Source organism: Excalfactoria chinensis, chromosome Z (genome assembly GCF_039878825.1).
Source record: "Excalfactoria chinensis isolate bCotChi1 chromosome Z, bCotChi1.hap2, whole genome shotgun sequence".
Classification (NCBI taxonomy): domain Eukaryota; kingdom Metazoa; phylum Chordata; class Aves; order Galliformes; family Phasianidae; genus Excalfactoria; species Excalfactoria chinensis.
Window position 1 is genome coordinate 2,542,169 of NC_092857.1, and position 26,016 is coordinate 2,568,184.

Genomic DNA, 26,016 nt, shown 5'->3' on the forward strand with positions numbered 1-26,016 from the left:
AGATAGTTCTGATCTGAATAAGCTGAGAATGTGAACCAGTGGTCCTGCTCCGCGTTACAGAGAAAGTTAATTGTCTTAATGAAATGACTTATGGTGGCACTAATACTCTGTTCAAATTCTCTTACAGCTCCTCTTCATGCCAGTTTTTCCTCTAGGTCACAGTCAAACATGCTTGATACTCCACTGTGAATTCCGTACTTTGATGTAGCTCTGAAACCTCTGTGTTAGTGTAATAATCATGTGTTTCATAAAAGACCAAACATATCTTTATTTTTTCTCTTTATTTATTTATTTAATTAATTAATTATTTTTCACTGTGATATCTATGCTTCCCTTTGCTTTCTAGAACAAGTAGGATGATATGTGCTGAATTTCTTTTTCCCAACATTAGCCTCTTTAAATTTTCCCTGGAAAATTCTCCCACTTGGTAAGAGAAGAATTGTTTTCAATTAAGAGCATGCTTTGCCTTATAGAATATCCAACAATGCTGTCATTGCATACAAGATGCAGGCATCTCCACCAATGAAACTTCTCTTTACGCATAATAAGTTCAGCAGATAATTGTGGAGTATGTTGGAAGACAGAAGCATGGCAGAGGTGGAGGTCACCTTGGTCAGCTGCTTTGTCCTGGAGGACATGAACAACTTCCACTATCAAGGGTGAACTGGGATCATACTTAGATACTGGAGGCACTATTCATCTCCTTATCCATAGTAAGAGATTTCCTGATTTCAAACTTCAGTAATATGGAGAATGACCAAAGCAGGTTTGAACAGAGCATTGCTAATTCTTCGAGTAAAAAGTGTGCTCAGAATAAAAGGGGAGATAATCAGGAACGTTATTTCTAACACTGTCTGAGTTTTTGCTATTCTTTGATTATTTCATTTGGAGAATAATGATGAAAGTATTCTGTGTAAATTTGGAAAGCACTGAACTCCAATAAAAAAAGCCATGAGAATAATCCCTCGTTAGCAAAAGCTACCTAAAAAAGAGCAATAATTTACCAGAGTTTGTAGTTTTCATAAACTTTTATTTGTTTGTTTGTTTGTTTGTTTGTTTGTTTATCTTCTAAGATTTTCAGATATTTTTTTCAGAGTAAATTGGGGAATACAATTCTGGAGCAGTTATCACAGGTAAAATTGACACAGGAGCCTGAAGGGTAAAACCAACAGGGCTTCTGAACAAAGACTCTTTCCAGCCCAGTAAGAGACCAGGGAGGAGTATGGCTATCTGACACAATCCATGGTATAAGTGATCTGGTGTAAAAAAGAGATTAGAGGCAAGAATGCATGGAAAACTCACATAGTCCCTTCTCCCCTTTACAACAGAAATCAACATCTCCAACTCCCTCTCCAAACAGATGGTCTCCCTGTCTTCTCCATCATCTCTGCAAGGTGACACCATGAAAGTATGGCAGTGTTCACTGGCGGTAGGAGGTAAAGCTCAGAAAAGGGCTGGAGGGTGGGGAGATCAGTCCTCAAATACTGCAGCCACAAGCACAAAATCTGACAGTTCACAGATGCTTCTGAGGAAGTCTGACCACCGGCTGCAGGCAGAGAACAGTGGCTTACACATCACAGAATCTGACACAAGCACTGAGCAAAAATATCAGTGCTTTTACAGATTGTTGTCAAATTCTGAGCCTGTGCACATGTTAAAGAGGAAGAGAAGAGAAACAAAAAAAGACCCATTAAAATGAGATCTTTGGGAACAGCTCTGCATAAGAATCATAAGGCTGGATGCAGTCCTGGGGTGAACTGTTGGCTGAGGGGTTGCCCTTCTGGTTGGATGAGTCCGTCCCACCAAGGCAAACCATCCCAAGAAACTCCTGAAGGGCAGAACACGAGAGGACACTGTCACCTATCCTGTCTGAGCATTGCTGCCTGCTCAAGGAAATGGGATTTCCTTTCCATGAACAATCAGGAAAGGCCCTTGAGATTCCTAACCCCATAGAGATCTGCAGATGACAATCCATTGGCTGCAAGAGTGGAAATCCCACCTGCTCAGCAAGTACCACCATTCTGGAATGGACACCACTTGGACCACTGATGTTTCTCCTCCTGTGGTGACTCACAAAGCCTCAAGGTGTGAAGAAACCTTTCATCCCTGGGGTCCGTGGCACTGTCCATTTTTAACTTTTAAGGATATTCTGGGAAAGAGAAAAGAGAAAGAAAAAAAAAAGAGAGAAAAAAAGAACAGAACCAAAGCATGTTTTTCTCCATTACCATAAAGAGGGCCTGTGAATGCATGGTATTAGTATCCCAAAAGCCATTAAACTCCTTAGTGATGAGAAACAGATGGAAAATAAGACAAAAGAATTCACAACTCATGTTAGACTGAATTGAATTCCTTTAATTTCACACAATGAATAACATATGAATAGGATTAACTTTTTTTTCTTTTTTTTTCTTTTTTTTTTCCTTTTTTTTTTTTTTTTTTTTTTTCCTTTTTTTTAGTTAAGTGCTCTATACTGTGCTAACCTGATTTGGTAGCGAAAAGACTGAGCTTTGTTTTAGAAAAAAATGTTTAAAAACCAACATCTAAGATCATGAAGGAGCATGACATTAAAGCATGCCAGATGTATCTAAGCCTCAAAGAACATCAAGTCCATATCCATTTTTAAATGTACAAAAATGCTTCATGAATAAAAACTGTTACAAAAAGAACATTTCAAACAATGTACAAGTTTTTTTTTTTCTTGCCTCTATATTCAATAAAATACAAATACATTTTTTTGCTCTAAAATATGTTTACATACAATCAAAGTAGAACATGCAAATTACACTTTAAAAAAGGCTTTTAAAAACCACTTATGAATACAAACTAAAAATTAGCCAGCACGACTTATAGAACAATCTTGTGCCCCATTCGTTTGATTTTTTTTTTTAATTTTTTTTTTGAAATACAGTATATACATATTTAACACTTCATGTGCATTTATTATTTAAGAAATAGCTTAAAAAAATAAAGAAAAAGAAAAGTAAAACAAACCAACATGGGATTGAACAGCTCCCCCATGTTGTCCAATTGGCAGCTCTTTTTATGTTTTTACATTTTTTTTCTTTTTTCTTTTTTTTTTTTCCTTTTTTTTTTCTTTTTTTCTTTTTTTTTTTTTTTTTTTCTACATAGTGTTTTTTACAGCCTAGGCAGGCATCTTAAGGAGATCTCGAATACATGTCCTTTGTTAAGATGTGCTTCTAATTTTCTCAGAACTGCTGCACCCCAGGTTTTGGATGATGTGGAAGGAAGAGGCATTGCAAAGGCATGATGTTGTTTTCTCAATTCAGAAAACCATCCTGTTTGTTGTTATTATTTTTCTTTTTCCTATCTCATTTTTCTTTCTTATATATATATATATATATTTCCTTCAGGATACTACTTAAATGCACTGTTTAAGTGCAGTCCTGAATCAGGGCCTGTGAAAATAAGTGTTGTGTAAATCTTTCAGTATGGAAGGGTGAATACTCGTCATATTGTCGTCATGCTTAGAAGCCCCAGTAATGGATCAGCATCTTGTTGTAGCAGATGCTACCAAAAAAATGTAAGAACACAAATTAAATACTCTACATGGATGGTCTAAAGAATTGATGTCCAGTGGAAAGGCATGGGTTATGCTGTATGATGACACCCGAGTAGCTGATTACTGCTATCACTTGCTTAGTTTTCTTTTTTTTTTTTTCTTTGAGAGTTACCCAAAAATATGCAAGGTGCTTCACAGGAAATTTAATAGTGAAGGGCTCGATAAATTGGCAGTACGAAGCTCTTGGAGACACAAGCGGTCATTTATTTCTTTCTCTCTTCTTTGTCCTTTTTCTTGGCTTTACATTGGTTGAGAAATATAGGGCCCACAGAGAGGATGCAAATCCATGGCATCATTTCACACAGCTGACAGCCATGTGATTTTGTTTTGTGTTTTTCTTTAAGTATGATAAAATGTGTTGATCTGTGACGTGATGGAGGTCTTTGAAAGGCTCTTTTGGGTCTTAATAAGCAAAAGGGCTTTCACTGTAGTTTCTTAAAGTACTTGGAAATGCACAGAGAGAATTTAGAGTGTTCCTTAGTAAAACTTCCTAGTTGTAGGGGGAAAAAAATAAATAATCAGAAAGCTCATTACTGGAATATCGTTGGGTAATAAACTGCAGGAGTGGGATTTTAGCCTTAAGCCCTAAAACTAAATCCTTTATGATCTGCATGTAGTACATCGCCTTATAATATTATTCTGTCAGCAACTTGCTTATCATATTTGTAGACTATGCAACATGCAGAACACCAATTATGAATGCCATCTAACAGTATTTCCAGACTGCTTTCATACAAATTAACAAACTAATCTTGCTGCTAACCAGGCATGTTGTTTGGATGAACAGTCAAGACTGTATTGCAGCACTGTGCTCTCCCAGAACACCATCTCTGTGAATAATAAATTTTGGACATCTGGGCTACCATATTTCTTATATGGATAGCTTTCAGCTACCAAGTCTTGTACCCTAGCCTTTGTTCTTTTTAGGACCAAAAGTGCCTTTACATTTTTTTTCTGCCTTTCGTGAAGTGCTCAGTGAAGAGCATATGGGGTTGTTCTTTCCACAAGTGGATGCTCTCCTTAAGTGTTTTGCCTCTAGCAGCATCTTGGATAGTAGTTTTTGAAAGGTTAAGAGTATTTTCGTATAATCATGTAATCATTTAGGTTGGAAATGACCTTTAAGACCATCATCCTCCAGCAGTGCCCTGATGGTACTGGATCTGTAGCTGAGGACCCCACATTATTCAGTAATCCCCAATGGTGGGGTTATGCCCAGAGTCAGCCCAAATCCAGCCCTTATTGTCACTCTGTAAGGTTTGATGCATCTTGAAACCACATGAGGCGTTCAGTGACAGAATTTGGTTCTTTCAGACCTTTGCTCTACTTGCTACATGTTGAAATGTCCTTCAATGCTAACGAAGAGATCACTGAAGATGAAACTAAGGATAGATGGCTTAGTTTCAGTTTATAGGCTACCTGTAATACCAAAAACATTTTCTTTTTTAAGAGACACCATCAACTACTTTCAGGCCCAAGGGAAAGACGTTAAAAAAAGTTTCTGAATCAACTAAACCTCAGTCTGATGCTTTTTAAGGCAGAAGGGAAGAGCTGGAAGAGGCGTAAGCATTTTTTTTTTTTTCTGCAGGCCTACATCTTCAGTCAATAACACTGTGCTGATTCGAGAGAACTGAAAAGCAAAGTTGATTGTAACAGAAGGAGCAACCGGTCAGTTTAATTCTAAGCTGCATTAATTGGAAAACAAAAAGCGCAAATGAGCGTGATGAATGTTGCAAAGCAAATTGGAAACGAACTTCTGTGATCCATCTTATCAGTTGTAAGGAGAAAGGATCTCAAGAATTGTTCCAGCCTCGAAAAAAAAAAAACACACCATAAACCCTCTCCCAGCCCCCCAACCCTAGTCCTAACCCCAAATGCATTCAGTTTTAATAAGCTAAAGTGCTATCACAGAAGAAAAATCAGTCTCTAAAAATAATGAGTTAAATGTTTACAGTGTCCCTTTAACACTATAGTCTTGATATGATTTTTGTAAATAAATAACAGAATAGAAAGGATTTTTTTTTTTTTTAATTATTATCATTATTAATTTTTTTTTTTTTTTTGGTGGGGACTTGTTTGCTTTTTTTTTTTTTTGGTGGGTTTTTTGTTTGTTTGTTTGTTTTTTTAGTGTCGTGCTATTCGAAGTTTCCTTGGCAATATGCCAATTAATGATCACTCAATAAAAGTGAATAACAGTTGGCTTGTGAATCATTAAATAATTCCACTCCCCACTCCCTTGCTGGAATTTACCCTCCCCCCTCCCATTTTAATATCCATCTTGCCATGCCAGGTGTTGGGTGTACTGAAGGACTTTAAAATGAAATAAAGTAAATTGAAAGTACATATTTCAAATTTTAACAACTGACGGCTTTAAAAAAAAACAAACAAAAAAACAAAAAAACAAAACAAAAAAAATCAAAAATCAAACAAAACAACAAACAAACAAAAAAAAAAACCAACTATTTTTACTGCAATGGAACAGCTTCACGTTCAGTCTTTGCTTGAGTTAAACATTTTAATTGGGCTGTGGAAATGGAGCTTAGGTATCTTACCCAAGTTAGATCGATGGTTAACGTACAACTCGAATGAGAAATGTACAATTTGAACTGACCATTTAAAGAGACGATTTGTCACACACAGTTTGCATCCATGCAGACTGAGAGCTTTATAATTACATTATGTACAAAACAACAAAAAAAAAAAATCTTTTTTTTCTTTTTTTTTTTTTTTCTTTTTTTTTTTTAAGTTTATTAAGGCAACCACAACTTGGAGAACATGTCCAAAGTGGCATTAATACAATTGCAGTGGTGATACCCTTTGAACATTTTTATTTTTATTTTCAGGTAAGAACACTTATTCCTTTTCTTTTTTTAAGAAATAATTGCCAAGAAATAATCTATTTTCCATAGGGTTTTGTTCTCTATTTTTTTTTTTAAAACAATCTACTTTATCTATTTTCTTTAAAAGTACATATCAAGGCATTGCTACCCAATGCAAATAATTTGGAGCCTGGGTTTCCCATCATTTTCCCTGTTAACTACAGGTGGTAAAAACTGGTAGTTTTGGGCCCTGTTTTTTTACTCTATTTTTTTTCTGTTCTACTTTTTTCTTTTTTTCTTTTTTATCTTTTTATTTTCATTTTTTATTTTTTTGGTGATTTTGTCCATGTTTACTATAACTATTCCCCAGAAGTGTCTTGCTGTTCTCTACTCATATGTACCGAGCATCAAAACAACTTGGTTGATGGATGACCCCTTTTTCACATGCCATTGGAAATGCCAAGTTGCTTCGTAGAAGTGTGCTATCATAACTGAATATCCATGTACACCTTATAAGAAATGCTGTGATATTCTGTTGTTCCTTGGGATAGCACTCGGAATGAGTGTGTGCGCGTGTAAGGCTCTACTTTTCTATTGCCTATATTGCAGCTAGTTGTAACTAGGCAAGTAAATGAGAGAAAAAAAAATATACAGTTCTAGCAGGAGTCAGGCATTTTGGGTTATGTTGCCCCAAAACCTGGTAGGTATATAAAACTGAAAAAAAAAAAATAAAAATCAAACATATTATAACCAAGATCACAGTTGAGAAAATTACACTATTTTTTTTCTTGCTTTTTTTCTTTTTTTCCCCCCTTTTTTTCCTTTTTTTTTCTTTCTTCATTTTTTTTCCTTTTTTTTCCCTCTTTTTAATTTTTTTTTTTATTTTTTTTTTTTTTTATTTTTTTTTTTAAACAGTGATTTCTACTATGGTATGGTTATTCTTAGTTTCACCTGGCCCACCAAACAGAATCTGAGTTGAGCATGCAGCCCTAGCGACAATACTCAGCTCTCTGCAAGGATGACCTCCCGCCTCCGGGTATGGTGTGAGCACAGCAATGCTGAGATGTTGATTAGTTTTGGAAACTGCAAAGTAGACAATATCCCCAACTTAGAAATCCCCCCCACCCCCCTTATCCCCACCTTTCCATCTCCTCACCCTTTCCCCCTCTTTCCTGGGGGACTGGGAACGAAGTGATGAAGAGGAAGATGTGATCCCCATCTCTCCATAATAAGTTTTGGCCACCCAAGTGACAAGTCCAGTGCTGCCTTGGGGGCAAAGCAGACTGTATTCCTCCAGTCTGTCAGTCTTGACGTACCCTGCTATCAGCACTTGATGTCCAACAGGGCATGCTGGCCTTAGGGAAGGCCTTCGCTTTCACTTCCTCTGCCTTTCCGGTGCCGCTTCACTTTCATGTCATCCTCCTCCTCTTGCGGTGACTTGTTCTTCCTTTTCCCAAGCCGGGGTGTCCGGGGCAGAGGGAGTGGGGGCGGCGGTGGCGGAGGAGGAAGAGGAGGAGGTGGTGGTGGTGTTTCTCGAGCCATGTGTATGACAGCCTCAATGGTGGCCATGATTGTGTCTTGAGTGGCTGCTTGCTCCAACAGCAATGGATTCAATGTTGGCCTCTGACCTCTTTTGCTGGGAAGGTCAACGCATTTCTCCAGAACGGGCATTTGGTCTCTGGAATCTTCATCAAAGGAGAGAGGTTGCTTACGTGGACGGCCCCTCCGCTTCTTGACAAAGTTATTGCCTGTTTTTGATTGTCTCTGCAGCCGCTTGGCTTTCAAGATCTTGTTTACATGATCCAGGTTCTTCTTTGTGGACAGGATCTTGGTGTAGTTACACATCTTGCGCACCTCACACTGGATTGCTTCAATTTCACGGCGCTTGAACCTTTTTTTCAGCGGTGGACTGGCTGTTGGGAGACAAGGAGAGAAACTGGATCAAACAAGTGAATGGAAACACTGAATTCAGTATTATGAAGACTGGGAGCTTTCAAGCCTGATAGGCTGAATATGAGTATTGATGAAGTAGAAGATGTGTGAAAGGACTCTGCACAGAAAAGCAATTTAAGAATAAAGCAGCAAAACTTTTCTAAAGCAGTATTTTACTGTGGGTTTTCATTCAGTCTTCTTTCTCTAGTGGGAATGGAAAAAAAAGGTCTGCTTAGCACCAGTGTTACACTGGTCCAGCATAACCACTGAACTTCATATACTGCAAACATACACTCCTGATATCTTCACTCTGGTCTTTAATGCATGGATATCAGATAGTATTAACAGTGAAACTACTAGGCACAGGGAAGTTCAGCTGCTTACTCCACTTGTGTTAAACTAATTAATTCTGCCTGCATTTCTTTACCATCATCTCTGCAGAAACTAGCTGAAACTGCTCTGTCATATAATTGACTTTAATGGCCCCTGAAGCAATCACACTCCTTTCTGGTTCTGATCACTTACTTTAGATCTGAATGAAGTCCAAAGCAGTTAAGTCTCTTGCCAAGGTCATATCATGAGTCACTGTCAGAGCTGGAAAGAGAGTCCAGCATTTGTTGGCTTCTGGGCCTTTGCTAAGGACATAAGATCTTGCTTGTTTTTCCTAGATTATTTCATTGTTCTTTAATGAACATGGTATCTGTTCAGAGTTCAAGATTTCCATGTGGATTACAAGTAACTACCTCTTCATGAGCAGACAGAATGTATTAATTCTGCTATTACAATAATTGGTGCTCCCTTTCACTCCTAGCACATCAATTCTGCACTACTGGAAAAGAAACGATGGAGTTCATGATTTCTTTCCAGTAAAGATTAAAACATCCCACTAAATTAACCTCAGCCTATGTCTACTTGCAGACTTAATTTACACCTGACTGTCAAGCAGTCATTTGGGTTTGAAATCCTTGAAGTTTCCAGAGCAGCCAAGATTTCAGGAAAGGTTCATTTAGGGACTATCACTCTCTTCATGGCTAACAACATAATCTTCTAGCAGCAGTTTAAAATAAAGTTGCTGCTGTAGCAATTCTGTAGATAACCAGGAGCCATCAAGTGGCAGAATCTTCCCTTTCTCACAATGACAGATTTGGCATACAAGCCTTACTTACTGTCCTCCCCTCTTGGACGACATAAAATATTGGCTCTTACACTACCATGTTGCTTGGATTCAGCAAAGAGCTTGCATAAACAAACCCAAGTTACAATGCAAGAAGTAGGAATGAGTCATAAACAAAACACAGACATATGCTCTCTTATAAATAAAGACCTGGATGGCCAACTTCCCAAAGTCTGGTTTTCATTAATTACAAAACAAAATACATTTTCCATATGTAACCCACTCCCCACACCAAAAAGAAAAATAGAACCCATTTACAGTTTGTGATTCACCAAGGACAAAAGAATAGAGGAATGCAGTCATTTCAAAGAAGAACAGAAAGGAAAGGGAATGAAATGTCCAGATTACTAACGGGAATCTAATTAGTTGCACAAAATTTATCTCAAGTACGTTACCCCTAAAAGGCATGGATGTAAGACCCCTAAAGTCAGATGGCAGTGAGCTTTTTCTCAGTCATCTGATCAAACAAGTTAGATTCTGGTCACACAAAACCATTACTCTCAGGGGCTTCACTCATTACTGACATACAAAGTCCCAATATTTCCAGTCCTAAGCACTCAGCTCCTTTCAGTTCCTCCAAAATCCTGAGAGGAGCTTCAGGTCAGAGTATTTAATAAGTCCAGCACTTTGCAAACCATTTGCTGTCCACATTTTGCCTTTTATCACTAATGTCATGAGCCATTTGTGAGACTTTCTGAAAACTCCTACGTTCAAGATGCATTTTTTCTTTTCTCAGAAAGTTAATGATGTAAATTTTGCAGATGGGAATTTTAGCAAAAAATATGAAAATAAAAAATAAAAAATAAAACATTGCAAGGCCAATGATAAAATTAGTAGATTTGGTTCTAGTCTCATCTTTAAATGGAAAGTCTATAAGCCAAGGGACGGAAATAATTTGAAAAGAAGAATCTGCATAATTTTATGTCTTTTCTGAGATCTATTAGTATCTGTTGCTTCTACAGCTCAGTATTATCAGCTCATTGAAGTCAATGAGATCTACTTCCTACAAACAGGATGTGTCTCCACTGTTCCATTTTTGAAATAGGAGTTCACTGCCATCTGACATCACATCCTCCTTACTGCTGATACTGAACAATATAATACGTGCAGGCATTCAGTTGGTCAAGATGTTCAGGATACTGAGGCTTAGAGACCTGAGTGGATCTCAATAGCGTGTAGGCAGAAACTGAGTGTATTACTCAGCGTGTCTAGTTCTGCCAACTCAGTTGATACATGAACATGTATGGCTAGACATCTTCACATAGGTGTAAATCTGAGAGCTGAAGACCCAGTGCCCTCCCTTATTTTCTAGATACTTCTTTGCCCTCTTAAAAAATTACAGAATAACAGACCCTTTCAATTTGGACTGAAACTCAGTTCCTCTTAAAACAAAACAAACAAACAAACTGTGTTTTTTTTTTTTTTTTCTATTGTAAGTTCTCTGGATGCTTTGTAGCATTTATGATTTTTTTTTTCAGGAAGTTTATAAGTAACTACTAATGCTTTTGTTTTCCTCTCTAGCAGGCCTATGAACTTGCAAGAGTTGCGTTATGTAGTCTGCCAAAAGTCAGAATGCACGTCTTGAATAAATAATATCCCTTTAATTCAGGCTTTTTAAGGATGTATTAGGAAAACCAATGTTATATTGACTATTGAGAGACAGGAACATCTGATTTTATATTTGCAGAAGGGAGGCTATGTGTAAAAGAATCTGATTGGTCTGCAGGGGGAAGATTTGATGAGGTGTGCTTATGACAAAATATCAGAGAGATGTGCCAAAATAAACCACTATTGATGTGAGAGCCATCAGGTGTTATCAACTCATCTGGAAGCTCTTGGTCAGCAGTCTTTGATATAAAATATTTTGCTATATTGCCATGTGATACATTGATTTGCTGAAAACCAAAGGTAAGTACTAAGCTTTTCCATTTTATCCAGACAGACCTTGCTCAACCCTGGATCCAAATTGGTCTGCTCTGTTTTTAAGCTTTGTTGTTCTATTCCTGCACATACTTTACTATTTGCACGTGGAAACCTTGCTCTGGCAGGAAGAATTTCCCCTGTCACTATCTCACAGACTTCATCTCAAAAGAGGTGAGGAGGAAATTGGCCAGAGTAACGACATGTTTGTACACAGGCACAGGAAGATGGGATGCTTCTAAGAGATGATGCAACATGATGGCAACCTCCAGCTGGTGGAGGAGACTACAGGACAGAATGCAGTACAGGGGAGAGAGGAGTAAAGGGAGGAGACTTTGCTGCCTGGACAAAGTATTCTATCTACACCTTGCCAGGCTGCAAGGCTATGTGTTGCCTCTGCGAAGGCCTGAAGCCAGTTGGCACAGACCTGACCAAAGTGAACAGAGATTGGAAATAGCTGATGTAGTACAGACTTGGGATGGGGCTGTGTGAACCTTTCCTTGTACTGTGACTATTCACGCTTGAGGATGTCGATCTGCTTACTGTAATCAGGATATTTCCTCTAGACATAGCTACAAGCAGCGACAGCTTGAATTCAGTGCAGCAAAGAGGTACTAGAAGAGACACTTTTCCCACCACATGCCTGGAGGACATAACTGCAAAATCCAGTACTAACAGAAGGCAGAACTTGGCCATCAGAAAAAAAGCTGTCAGAAGAAAGACTCTTCTCTTTCTCCATATGGAGGATGTGTTACGGAGGATCCCTATTTCTGAGAAATCACTAGAGAGCAATGGGAGAAGGAAGCAGCTTGGCCTCCCAACACAGATGATTCAGACAAGCACCTGTATTTCTGGACTGCTGTCTGAGATTTGCCCCATGCTATTAGAGACATGCACACTGCAGTTCTCTTTACAAATGCTCTGTTGCAAGTGCTGGTTATGAAAACAAACTGGAAAATTACACAGTACTGATGCACATAGCTGCTGCTTCTTTCTATCCAATAAACTCTGTACTTCTCCATTCCTTCCTTACTTACCATAAAAAACAAACAAACAAACAAACAAACATTACCAAGCTACTTCAAAGAAGAAAGAATTGGTGTTGGTCTTAAAAAATACAGCTTTATACCTTTAAAGTAAGGCAAATGGAGGTCCCGTATTTGCCATTGGAAGCAGATGCACTGTGGCTCTGTCTCACAGATAAATTAAAGTAATTGCCGGCCAAGCTGGGAAGTTGAACAGGGTTGATATTACACAAGTAACAGCTTTCGAGGAAGTAAGAGAAGTCTTTACCAAAAAGATAAGTTTCCAAGGGTAGCTTACAGGGGTCTGAAAAACCCATTCCAGCACAGTGATACAGAACACAGAAGTGAGGCAAGGTGTTTCAGATGCTTTGGAAGTTCTTTCTGCTCTTCTAGCATTATTTTGGATGTCTTTGGTGTGTTTGTGGCACTAGGGCTCAGTCTTACTGCCTGTCATTCTCTATACTTTCGGATTTGCCTGAGGCTGCTTGCAAGAACACAGCATGCAGAAGACTGCTCAACAGCTGGGCTCAGTTTGACTACTTGGTTTGAATGGAGGTATTTTCAAGAAGCTCCCCATTAGTTACAGGAAACCCAAAGCACTGTCCTGCTTTCCCATTAACACAGTTTCTTTCAGTTTTCTCTAAATCATTTCAACATCTGGGCTACAGATAAACCAACAATTTAATTTGTCTTCTGAAAATCAAAAGAATGAACTACACAGTCAAGCATACACTTTCACCTTGAAAGTGATCATAAAATATTTGTGTGCTTTCATTCTCTTATGCATTAAAAATCTGTCCTTAGCTTATATATATGAAAGTATTAAAGGCTAAACAAAGACTCCCAACTTTCTTATGTAGAAATTTATCCTTTTAGATGCCATTTTACAGCATGGGTCCTTTGTTTTCACTCTTTATTCAGGAAACCAAAGGAAAATCAAAAGGAGTGCACTGAAACAGAACTTTGAAATGAATAATTAAGTATGTTATCATTCCACAACTGAGGGATACAAATACATTTTTTGTTCATGTGGATTCAGATGTTTGACAAGAATAGGAAATTCTTAATGGCTGCAAGTAGGACACAGTATGGCAGGTTCCCCACTCACTGGAAACCATGACATAATTCAAGATCAGCTTCTCTATCTGTGCTCAAGAAAAAGCATGATGATGATGGAATGACTTGGCTCAATTTCTGACAGCATTAAGCTGTATCACCTTCCAGTGTGATTCCGAACAGAAGCACAAATTATAAGTTGATTGAAAAACATGTTTCTCTGTTTTATTTATTCCTACGTGCTTCAAATCACTGTTCATTGCCCTAAACAACTTCACATTTTCAAGACAGAATATTATGCTAAAATCACTGAAGTATGCTGAAAGAAATCTCAGCTGCTCCTTAACTGTTCACTATGTATTTGTGCTACACGAATGGGAACATTCAAATAAATGAACAACAGGGCTGAGAAAGGAACCCAAGAGCCTTACTTCAGAGTCCCCTGCTAGACCATAAGTGCTCTTGTTACTTGTATCCTCATTATTGCACAAGTAGTGTTATGCGAATAAAGTAGATTTGATATGCCAAGATATGATCATGGTAAGAAAGTGTTAAGAAAAATTCCAGCCTGATTATCGCATAAGATATGCACATTTGAAATAACTACTCAAATCAGGGAGAGCAGTAAAAGCAAATATTGTTCAGAGCAGTGCCTGTGGGAGGCGGGTGGAGGAGCTGTAGAAGGGGTGGAAAGAATCCACTTTACCTGCTTCAGATGTTGCTGATGATGAAGGTAGGAGAGATAATACTGGAGCTGGCATTGTAACACTCTCTACAGTTGCTGGTTTCCTTCTGGTCATCATGTTACAGGCAGAACTTTCCATTTTACTGTGAAGTGAAGTCTGGTCTGCTTTTAAGTGGGGGCCTACAATTCCTGGGAAAGAAAACAAAATTGGGATGAACACTTAGGAAGTAACTTGGCTGCAGAATATCTGGAAGTGTGTACTGGTGACTGTCTTTGCCACTGCAATATATTTTCACGTTTCCCTTTAAGTGCCTGATTTCAAGATCTAATGTGGTTTTGAAGATAAGAGAGATCAAAATTCTTAGTAATTTCTAATACCTTTGCCTGAAGAGTTACCATCAGTGATCTCTATGACAGTGGCAAACCAACACAGTAATTCTACATTGTTACATATTATTTTGCAAAGAAATACCCCCACTTGTACATGTTTAAAAACAGATACATTTCTTATCTCTTTTCATTGGGACAATCTATTTGTCATCCTGTGTGGTGTTTGTTCTCTGCACATAGTTATGTACTTCTACAGTGGCTTCACTCAATGTGTGCTACATCTGAGTAAAGAGCAGGCATCAATAGTGGCCTCAGCATGTTATTCCCTCCCTAAAGCACATCAGACTTTTACATATCTTCTAGGAATCCTCTTCCTTATAACATTCTTCTTTACAATTCATCAAAGAGGTAGGAGGTTTTTTAAAAAAAAAGAAAAATAACTCTTTTTTATACTTTTTTTTTTTTTTTTTTTTTTTTTTTTTTTTTTTTTTTTTTTTTTTTTACCAACCGATTCGAATGGCACTGGAGATATTCATAGGTGGATTACAACATGAAGTGAATTAACTGTAGAAACAAACAGAAGACAGAAAATGCTCCAGGAAAAGAAAAGGTATGCAAACAGGGCTGCTAAATTTCTCCTTTAGTAATCTTCCTCAAGCTCTCTTATGACTCCTTTATAACTATAATTATTTATTATTATTATTATAATTACTATAAACACCTAGCAGTTGCTGTTTTATAAAAATCCAGTAGTTCTGCTTTCATGAGACTGAAGCAAAGGTGAGGACTTTGTGTGGTGTCTTTACTAATTTATGGAGACTTCTCCCAGTCTCTGCAATAATGGCCTTCAGGACAGCCACTCATTTTTCCAATGTAGCTCTTCGTAAATAATTCCCTTTTTTTTTTTTTTTTTTTTTTTTTTTTTTTTTTTTTTGTCAAATCTCAATTTGTACACGAGCCTGAGAGAAAATACAGATTTGGGGAATTAAATTACATGAAGATTCTTAAAATCATGGAAGAGCTGATGTTGGAAGAGACTTCTGGAGCTCGCCTAATCCAATTCCCTTCTCAAGCACAGTCGGCCAGCTACCCAGGACCATGTCCAATTAGATTTTAAATATCTTCAAGGATGGAGGCTTCAAAATCTCTTTGGGCAAAGAGAAAAGCACCATCATGCTGGTCAGGGATGATTTCTGTTCCATAAATCTCTGGATTTTTCTATGTCCTGCCTACTAAAAAATTCCCTTACCTGATCCTCCTATACCTAAACTCTGTTTTCTTTCCTCACAGGTCTCATCACCTGTGTCCCTGGAGACTACATTTATCAGGAAAGTTCAAGGTGAAGAAGACACTGAGTACTTTGTTCTATTCCATGTCCTTTGCCACAATTGTCTGTGTTCCATTCAGCACTGTGCCAACGTTTTCTCTAGTCTTCTTTTTTGCTTTTCTTTTTCTTTCTCTTCAGAGAGGCTCTGGTTCTCATGAGCCCACCCTAAATATTTTCTCTATATTTCCCCAACAGTTCCTTTTTCTTTTGCTTTCTAAATCTGACATTAGTTAGTAGCTCTTCACTCATGCATGAAAGTCTCCTGCTACCTTTGCTTGAATTGATGCTCACTGTTGTGGAACATTTTTGAATTCAGAGAAAGTAATTGAAAATCAACAAGTTCTCCTCAAATTCACTTTTCTCCAGGCTTGTAACCCATGATCCAGTAAGATTTTCCAAAGCAGGCTGCAGTCCTACTTTTTGTCCACTTCTTCCTCTCACACTGCGGTGAACATGAGGCAGCTTCTCAGCAACTAAAAAGGCCTCTTCTCCTTTTTTCTAATCAGGTGATCTATAGCAAACACCTACCCTGTCCTTACTAGTCTGCTTGTGAATACTGACTTTTAAGCCCTCAGCTGGCTCATCACTAATCCTTAGGCACTGCTCCATGCCTTTCTACTGCTTTCTTTTATCACCCTGAAACCTTTTCTTGCCAGCCTAGTTCTCCACTTCCTCACTTTTTTCCCAGTCACTTTTAGTTTAAAACTCTCCTTACCAAGCCAGGCAGTTGGAAATGATGCTGTTATTCCTTTTACTCAGGTGAAATTTATCTTTTTACTGGCTATCTAACCTCAAAAAGGATCCAGTCTTCTCACTTGCATGATTGAAGAGAAAACCACTTGCATCCTCGTGGCCTTGATTACAACTCTTGGAGACACTTAGCCATAACTGACAAACTCCTGAACTCCAAAACTCCAGCAATATTATCAGTCCAGGGACTGCTGAAGCCTCGGATGCCTCTCCACAATGTCACTGATTAAAGTTCCAGGCTATTGGAAAACTGCTTGACAGCAGGTCAGGTTAGGAGATTGGGGCCTTCATCTCCTGCAGCAGTTGGTATCTACTGCTCTCCCTGATCACACCTGGATAGTATCTGGTAGTTCCTCAAAGAGTTCCTTAAAGATCTTCAAAGAAGTTCTCAGAAGATCAAGATGATCTCCAGGCAGTTTGATGCCTCTGTTGGCAGTACTCAGCCATTCCAGATATAAACATTTTCTTGCATTCACAGTCAGAGATGCCAAGAGAGTTTCTACCTTTGTCCTTGCACACAGAATGAGAAATAGTCAGGAAACCTACAAGTGACCCCAGAAATTGTGGAAAAGATCTCTATCAGACTCAGTCAGAGGACTAAACTGGTGAGAGGAGTCTGAAAGATTAGGGGCTACAGAATGAATGAGTCTGGAAGAGGAGTCTAGATTAAAAACCTGCAACTTAATAAAGCAGAATGAGTCTGAAAGCAGAAATATTCAGGTCTGAGACAGAATTGCAGTCAGAGGTCGTGGCTTGGAAGAGATATACTGAGGAGCCTTTGCATATTAGACTGTACATTCTCCCAGAGCCTCAAATTGAGCACTAAGCATCTCAAATTGTATCCATTCAACTTCAATCCCTCTCTGCTCAGCTTCTCTATTACAAATGAGAACAATAATATTCCCCTCATCTCAAGAGCAGTGCTGCAAAAATAAAATTATCAACATTCATGAAACATTCATCTATTCATAGCAAGGCTTAGAAATGTGGAATAAATGAGACATGGGGTCACACACTGAATAAGGAGAGGAAAATCAAACTACCAAATAGCTGTTCATTAGGTGAGTGCTATACATTGCATAAAGCAATGTTCCATAGTAAGACTGGAATATTTGTCCAGACAATTATGACTGTATGATCCCAAAACTATGGAACTGTGCATATGCAAAACTAAGGCTTCACCACCCCATAGTACTAAAGTTTGAGGCTTAACATTACTTTTTCACGGCTGTAGATTGTGCACAAGAATTGTGCATATGTGTGGGTGTATGCATCAATATACTTACATATATATGCACATGCATATAACAACCTCATAAAATTCAACATCTGGTTCTAATTAAACTGAAGGACCTATATGAAGAGCTGTATGAAAACATGCAGCTGTAACCTGTTGACCTCTATTGATAAAAAAAGGACTTTGTGAAGCTGTGCTTCAACATATCAAGGGACAGTCATTCATTTTTCAAAGGTAATCCCTCACAAACCACTTATCCTCTCAAATCTCTACCTGCACACAGTGTTTGCATTAGGGACCTTGATTTATGGATTCCCACTCCTTGGATGGAGAGGCCGACTTCCTGTTGCCGTGGTTACTTGGATCTTGGTTCAAGGTTAAACTACTCCCAAATCAAAATCAGTGGCAGGCACAGCATCTAACAGCCAGGTTATTGACTACCCTAGGATGCTTAAAGGTCAAAGACCAAAGTGCTGCTTACTGCCTTTGGAGTGAGTCAATATTTTCAATATTTTTATTCTGTTTCTTTTGAAGAAGTAGTTGCTGCTCAATTACCACCTACTTGGGTTTAGCAAGGTCATACAAATCATTGAGAAAAAATCCTCCCCCTACAGAAGAGGTATGAATGTAATGAATTACTTCAAAGTCTACGTGGCCCAATTGCAGCTCATCACTGGAGAATCATGGATTTGGCCATCTGTCTTTTGTTTTATACACTTGGTTTCTTGAGCCTCTACCGATCACCTCACTGAGTTTTGCCTCTGAATTGAGAAACAGGAATAATTTATGGATTTGAAACACACAATAAGGAAGAATAATTGGATTTCTTTCCCAGATACCAAAATGACTGCTGAGAATTGGTGGCACCACTAGAAAGCCATGGAGTTGTAGTCCACCACAAATTTGAATAAAGTAAAAATAAATAGTTCAAAACACAGTGAAAGGGGGCTCACTAAAATTCATGCTCTACCCATGACTCAAGTGTTATTTTGTCTTTTTTTTTTCTACTACAGACAAAGATCAAGATGATGTGTATGGGTGACCTGTTTCAGACTAATTTTTTTATTTTTATTTTTATTTTTTATTTTTTTACCACTTTCCTGTTGATCTTTGTTTATTTCCTCCAATTTAGAGACTACTTCACTCCTTGAAAGACTTGTGTCTTAAGTTATCTGAGTCCTACTGATATCACAGACAACAGTGCATGCACATGCAAGTGAACAATGGATGGCAGAGCAGGGAGAAAATCAATCATTACCTATTAAATGAGAAAGGGCAAAGGCAAAAGACAGCTTCAAAAGCAGAGGCAGATGTATATGAAGAAGATTATCAAGAACCTAATACAATAATGGCACGATTATAAATAAATAATCATGATGATCATTAATAAAAGGGTGAACTACGAATAGCAATATTCAGGTTCAAGGCAGACTGACAGAAAAGCTGTGTATGAGGCAAAACAATACTGATGTAAAACGGATCCTTTACTTAAAGATTTATGGGTCCCCTGGTACTGGCTAAGCAACTTATGAGCTCTGGCTGATAATTAATACATTAATTTTAAAGGCCTAGTCATTATTATTGTTGTTATTAAGTACTAGCATTGCAAGTAATGTGGTCTAGCTCTGCAGTGCTAGGTTCTGTACAAATGGATTAATTAACTGTCTTTACTGTTATATTGTGTTCACTCTGCTTATTGCATTTGTCTGTTTTTTCTCATCTTGTAAATATATGGAAAACTTGTTGGACAACGTCCACCTTTTCTTCTTTTACTTGTGTGCAGAAGCCAGTGCAACATGTAGCTGAGCTAGAACTCTAATTGCCAGTTCAAAAATGATCAATATTATTTTGCCATTGGAAAAAGAGAGAAAGTCAGGTGATAAAATTGATTTTTGTGAAGTTTCTGCTAGGGAAGATTTGTCTTTAGTAAGTGCCTTGAGTTGGATTTCACACTCCCCACAGATTTTGGAAATCCATGTCTGTTCTTAATGTGTTTATGCATCCCACTATTGTTATCAGAAAACTCTTACAATTTTTCTCCCATTCTCTTTGTACAATGTAGCTACATAGAGCAGTTGCACAGGAATGCACATTTGAACATTAAGTTAGTCACAGTATTTGCATTTTGATAGCTACTATGTTTTGAATAAGGAACCAGAAGAAGCCTCGTATCTGGGTGAATCTTTTTAAAGGCTAATTTTAAATAAATCAGTCAAAAGTTTGGCATTGCGTCACATTCCAGAAGGGAGAACTGAATTACTATGTGATAAATGTAGTTAAGGAAAGTAATTATTCTTCTTAAAGTAATATTATTACCTTTCTAGCTTATGGAATTCATTTCCCTGGATTCTATTTGACGTGTATTATCATTTTAAAATAACTGTACTTTCAACGTACAGCACTGCTTTATGGCTTCAGCTCCTTTTATCTTCCTCCTTTTTCCACTACTGCATTAGAAACCTCAAATTTCACCTCTCCCATGAAGGATTTTCTGTTCTACAGGATGTATCACCCTGAATAAAACCAAGTTCCTGTAGAATAATAAAAAAATAAAATTACTCTCATTGCCAACAGGCAAAAAATTTAAGACACTGGAGACTGCTTTATTTCATTTCAGCTACTTTCTTACTTTTTTCTTACCTTTTTTTTTTTTTTTTTCCTTTTTTAAAGTCGGGATCTCTTTAAAGAAAGGGAGAGGGAGTCTAAGAAAGCCATCATTAGATAGATCTTCTGATCTTTATCTGCAGTAGCACAGTCAGAAGAGCTAATGCTATGATGATAGCTTTGAAATCTCTTAGGAATTGGATAAAGAGAAGTGATAGTGATGAACTCCCAGCTAATAAACAGAGAGTGCTTATTTCTGCAGAATGATCAATTTCCAGATGTCCTGAGGCTTGTCTGATACAGTTGATTTACTCATTCTCCCTCACTTCACTAATAAAGCTCAAGTCCAACATCAGATTAGAGAAGAGCCAGATTTCTTAAAGGGGCAAGAGGAGGGCTGGCATCACAGAACATAAATGCTGGGAGACATACTAATCTCTTCTGCCTCCTCCCATAGCCACCAAGCTGTCTTAAACAGCTGCCTTCTGCTGAAATCATACACTTTATCCGCTTTGGGTTAGTACAGTAATACAGACAATTAATTTGTTATCTTGTTAGTGGAAATTTAATGCAATGATCTAAAAGAACTCTTACATATTGTGATAAACTTTTGTGCCTCCAGGGTGCTTCTCTTCCATAGGACTCATTTCACATCCCATCCATTATGTAAATGAGATGTGGAAATAGTTTAGTTCCCCTAATGTATCTGTACACTGATGGATTGCACAAAGTCAGCCCTACTGAAACTAATGAGGTTAAATGCATCTTGCCATTTCTTTCTACTTCGGTGAATCTCTGTGCCTGAGTTCAAGGAACTCAAGTCCTCTTCATTGTCCTGAAGATAACTGTGTTTCTTGACAGGAACCATAGTGGGAAGTGTTGCATACCTGAGGCCTCAGAAGGCATTCCTTGCAACCAGAGCAAATGCTATTGCTATATACAGATGTAGGTTTGTCTGCAGAAGATTTAACTCATCTTGCCCTTTAGGGAAGTGGGTCCCAGGACTGTGCTATATAAGGTCATGTATTGTTTGAAAACCATCTAGCTGTTGTCATTCTTCATGCAAGAACTAAATTCAAGGAGGAAAGGATAAGAAAACATTATTTTGCTCATCATCCAGATGAATCTCCTGCCCCATTTGCCCTTCCAGCTAAGAGGATGTTCAGCTGTAATTTGATTTAAAATGCCAATATTCCAAGTGTTTTCAACCTTGTATTTTATATTATTGGGCTTTCTGGGAGATGATGGAGTCTTAGGCCGTGCATTTTGGCTCTGTTTTGGTGTTGCTTTTCCCATGGAATCTTCCATCTCTTTCCCTTCCACCCTCTGCATATCGCTAACACAAAAATAGAGGAGACATGAAACAGGGGACTGAGGAATAACAGATGTGCATCTTTGGCCATGGGAATCAAAATGATGTGTGCAAAGAAGTTCAGTCCTTCAAGGACTGAAAGATGAAAACTGATTTAATGGAGCTGATGGGAACAGTTCAGATGCTAGAACAGTGCAGGACAATGACCCAAGGGCCTTGAGTGTGCTTGTGCTTAGTCCCCTCCAGCCTCCTCTCCTTCAGGCAGTGTGGAATTGGGGTTTGAAGATATCATGGAAGAAACCACCAAAATTTGTCATGCCAGGAACTGATGAACATATGACAGGAGGATTTCCAGCAGAACTTGGATCAAAGTAGAAGACTGTGTGAGCTTTTGTCAGGTGACAGCAATCAATAAATTTAATGAGAGAAAAACACGAGGGTTCAAAAGGCTAATTCAGAGTCAAAGGCTCCAATATCCCAGGCCTTGTGAACACAGATTTAAGCTACCGGGACTTGTTAATGGGTTCAGAGTCAAAGGTTTGTCCTGCCCAGAGCCTGGAACTTTCATTGAGCAGAAAGACACAGTTTACAGTTGCTGGAGACAGACAGAATAAAGAGAGACAGACAGAAACTGATGGTGCTGAAGAAATTAAATTTGCCGTGAAATATTTCAACGAATGAATCATTTAATACACAGTGATGAAGAACTAACTTCTCTTGCAGAGGGAGAAGGACAAACATTAAAAGCTTTGAAAGATGAGAAATAAAAATAAGTGTTTGAGGAAGCACGGGAGGATAGGGTGGAAGAGTAAGCTAAAGATCTCTTTTTTAAGGCATTGAAAGCCATTAGGTATTCTGAAGGGCAGAAATAATAAAAAAAAATACATATACATAGATGTAGCTGGAAGCAAGAACCAGCGTAAGAGATGAGTAGTCATGCTGAAATGAACTGTCATAGTGGATGACGATATGCTCACTCGGGAGGAAGGAAACAGGAGCTAGGATTTCTTTCTCAAGAACACAGCTGAGGAAAGACAGATGGGGGAATTTCAGTCCGTAAGTAATGAGAAAAGTCAAGGGTGGTGTTTGGAGTTGTTGTTTTTCTTAACAACAGGAATGATCATTTTTAAATGTGGCAGATAGAGCTGATATCCCCTAGGCAAATGGAGTTGGGAGCAGTTTGTATTTATCACAGATTAAATGGGACAGTGACAGCTTTGGTAGGAGAGTGCTGGCACAAAACATGGGCAGAAGAGTCAAGTTGCTGGTGGGGGAGGATGAATGAGGCACCAGGATGGGACTGGTGTAATGATGGAGTCATTTTTCAGGCACATTTAGTGTAGAAAAGGTTGTGAAAGCTAAGAGCAGTAAGCAAAATTATTAGGAAAAATCTTGCTGAACAAGTTTGACTAAAATACTTCCACTGAGAAAACAAAACACAATATTTCACCAGAAATTATGTGGCTTAGATTCTCTCTGCATGTGCATCCGATAAAAGTGCAACTGTATAATGCAAAAAAAAAACCAACTTAGCTGAAGTTTTTTCCTTCGTAACTAAAATGTCATATTTGCATTAGAATGATTTCAGTAGATTGATGGAGATGTCTGTTTTAGAAAGGTAAGCTGTACCAGAGATGTTACTAGAACCCGAATGCCCACTGCACAAAAGAAATACCAAAGAACCAGGTGGGCATCTCCACCATCTGGCTTAGTCCCAAAATATCTGACCTTCTCTCCACAGGGGTTCACACCTTTCTAGTCACTGCAGCTGCAATCAAAGGCAGCTGTGTCACAGTGGTAGGCCCTTGGGAACAGGTGGGATAAAGATGAGCTGAAATCCTTTCCCTGAATTCAGTCACAGAGTTGATAAGAACATCCAAGACTGCTGACTTTCCAGTTAGAATCCTCCCTGCTGAGCAGCCAGGGCATTTCATTTCTCTTCTTTATGTATAACAAGCTATGCTCCAGTTCATACAATGAGAAATACTCTGAGTACGACATACACTAGAAATAAAATCTCAGCTCTTAATGGAACTCCCAGTATGCCCTACAATCTAGGAGACTGTAATGGAGGAGTTTTTATTTTTAGAAGATCTTGTGCTGACTTTGTTTTAATATCTGAGTCCATTTATCCCACTTTAATGCTGATTTATCACTAAAATGAGTGCTTGCTTTATCAGCACTAGGAATGAAAAATAATACACACTGGGAGTGCATATATCGTTCCTCTCCCTCTCTATATTTCAGATCAACAGATACAGGGCATTTATTCTGAAAACCACAGTAATTGACTGGAATATGAAAACTGAAATCTATTTAAATGGATGTATAGGTAAGATCATAAGTGTTATTACCAATTAACCTTAGCAACGGAATCTTAATAATTAGTTAGCACTGCAGTATATTGTATTTTAATTGTTGCTCTATTCTAATGGCATTCTGAAAATGATCTCTCTTATACCCCATCAAAAACTTCAGTGATAACTGTTGCTCTGATACAAACCTTTGCATAAGGCATTTGGGCCTGACATTTTTTTAATTATTATTATTATTCAATTAAAATTCTGGTAGGAAATACTTCATTGAGAGTGATTTTCATTAAAATTCCTGCTGCAGAATGTTTCCTTTAGCAGTGTAAGAAGTACAGCAGAGAGACCATGTGTAATAATGTCAGAGAATGCCTCCACGGAGCACAGACACAAGAAGGGATCCAACTGATGAAGAAGGGGTTAAAGAGGTGAAGAGTGCAAAGTGGAATGAAACAGAGAATAAAGGACGTACTGGGAAAACCCTAAATGCTCTTAACCACTGACATTTGAAGTTACATTATCAACTTGAATGCTGTATATCTATGTCAATATCACTCCAAATTTCCAGAGTGCTTTTCTGTAAGCTTATCTTCAATTTTCTTGTTTAGTAATACCTTAAAAGATGTTCTAGGTCCTTTTTCAATGAACTTCTGTCCACATAACCACATATACTTATAATATTGTACTGCGCAACCAAATAAAGTAAGATATATCAGGGTGGGAACATAAGGATCCAGAAAGCTCTGGGATGGTGTCATGACAGAGAAGAGCTGCAAGCCGATCTTTCCATTAATTAAAATGTCTTTGCTTAGGTAGAAGAAGTTTAAGAAAATGGATATGCTCAACAGTGGCAGAATCTGCTGAAAAAAAAAAAAAAAAAAAAAAAAGGAACAATAATCTTTAGGAATCTGTCAAGAATAGTATCTATCTCTCTACAACCTTTGTGCTTGAAATTAATTTCAGTTCTCACATCTCTGTAAGGATTTACCAAATGATAAGTTCTAGATTCAGACAATTGTTTACTATGTACAACCACTTTTCTTCAGGAAAACAAGAATCCCCAGAGGAAGAAATTGAAAGTGATCTTCTTTGGAATTTTGAGCATGAAAAGCCACAGAGAATAGCCTTTTCTCCTACTGGGACAGCTGCCAGTAAAACATCTTAACCCCATTCAATATTGTGAGTTTTGTCTACAAGACCAAATCTTCAGATTTTTACTTATGCCATCCTTATGATGTTATAAGAATAGAAATGGTTCATTTCAAGAAATTTCAGGTGGCAATGGCCCAGTTTCTACATGAGAACAATGAATCTAGGCTCCTATTACAGGCAACAGAGACCAAACTAATAGTCAAAGAAGTGAAATGGGTGATTCAACAGAAAAAGCGGGGGTTTTCTTTATTCCAAGACAAATTACTCTGCAGGATATGCTGGCTAAACTTTTACCAACTGTAACAAAAATGGAGGCATTTAACTCACATAGTTATCTTCTGCTGGTGAGAGGATCCATCCCTCCAGAAGCTTGATGGTCAAATGTCAAACACTCAGGTTTAAATTCCTCATGCTCAAACAGAGAGGCTAAAATATGGATAGCATATCCCTGGGCCAGGGGTGTAAGCTCTATACAGGCACCTGGTTGTGTTTGAAATGCCCTGAGGTATTTAAAACCTCGAAGGGTAGCTGGCAGATATGATAAAGGACTTCAGGCAAGACCTCTGCCCTTCTGCAAGAGCAGCTGGAGGCCAGGCAGAATATCCTAGGCTTCTCAAATGACAGCTGACAACTACATGTTAGCAAATGAATCGAATCCTGTGCCTTCATCTTTGCTTGTCCCAAAGTCTCCTGTGGGCAGGGAAATATCTCATCATTGTAAATATCCCCTTGTCACCAATGAAGGAACAACACAAACATGCCCTGTCAACTCTTTCCTGAATGGGAAGAAAATGGTTTCAGTGCAAG

General features: G+C 38.2%; 1 protein-coding gene across 3 annotated transcripts in view; it reads right to left on the reverse strand.

Annotated features, from left to right (window-relative positions):
• Positions 1-2,339: 2,339 nt before the first annotated feature.
• The window catches only part of SETBP1 (SET binding protein 1), a 267,984-nt gene continuing 244,307 nt past the window's right edge, over positions 2,340-26,016 (reverse strand). For all 3 annotated transcript variants that reach the window (XM_072359104.1, XM_072359106.1, XM_072359105.1), the window contains exons 6-7: positions 14,210-14,377; positions 2,340-8,309 (exon numbers count right to left, since the gene is read on the reverse strand). In XM_072359104.1, coding sequence (XP_072215205.1) covers positions 7,753-8,309; positions 14,210-14,377 — 725 coding nt within the window. In that variant the 3' untranslated portion in view covers positions 2,340-7,752. The remainder of the gene's footprint in view (positions 8,310-14,209; positions 14,378-26,016) is intronic.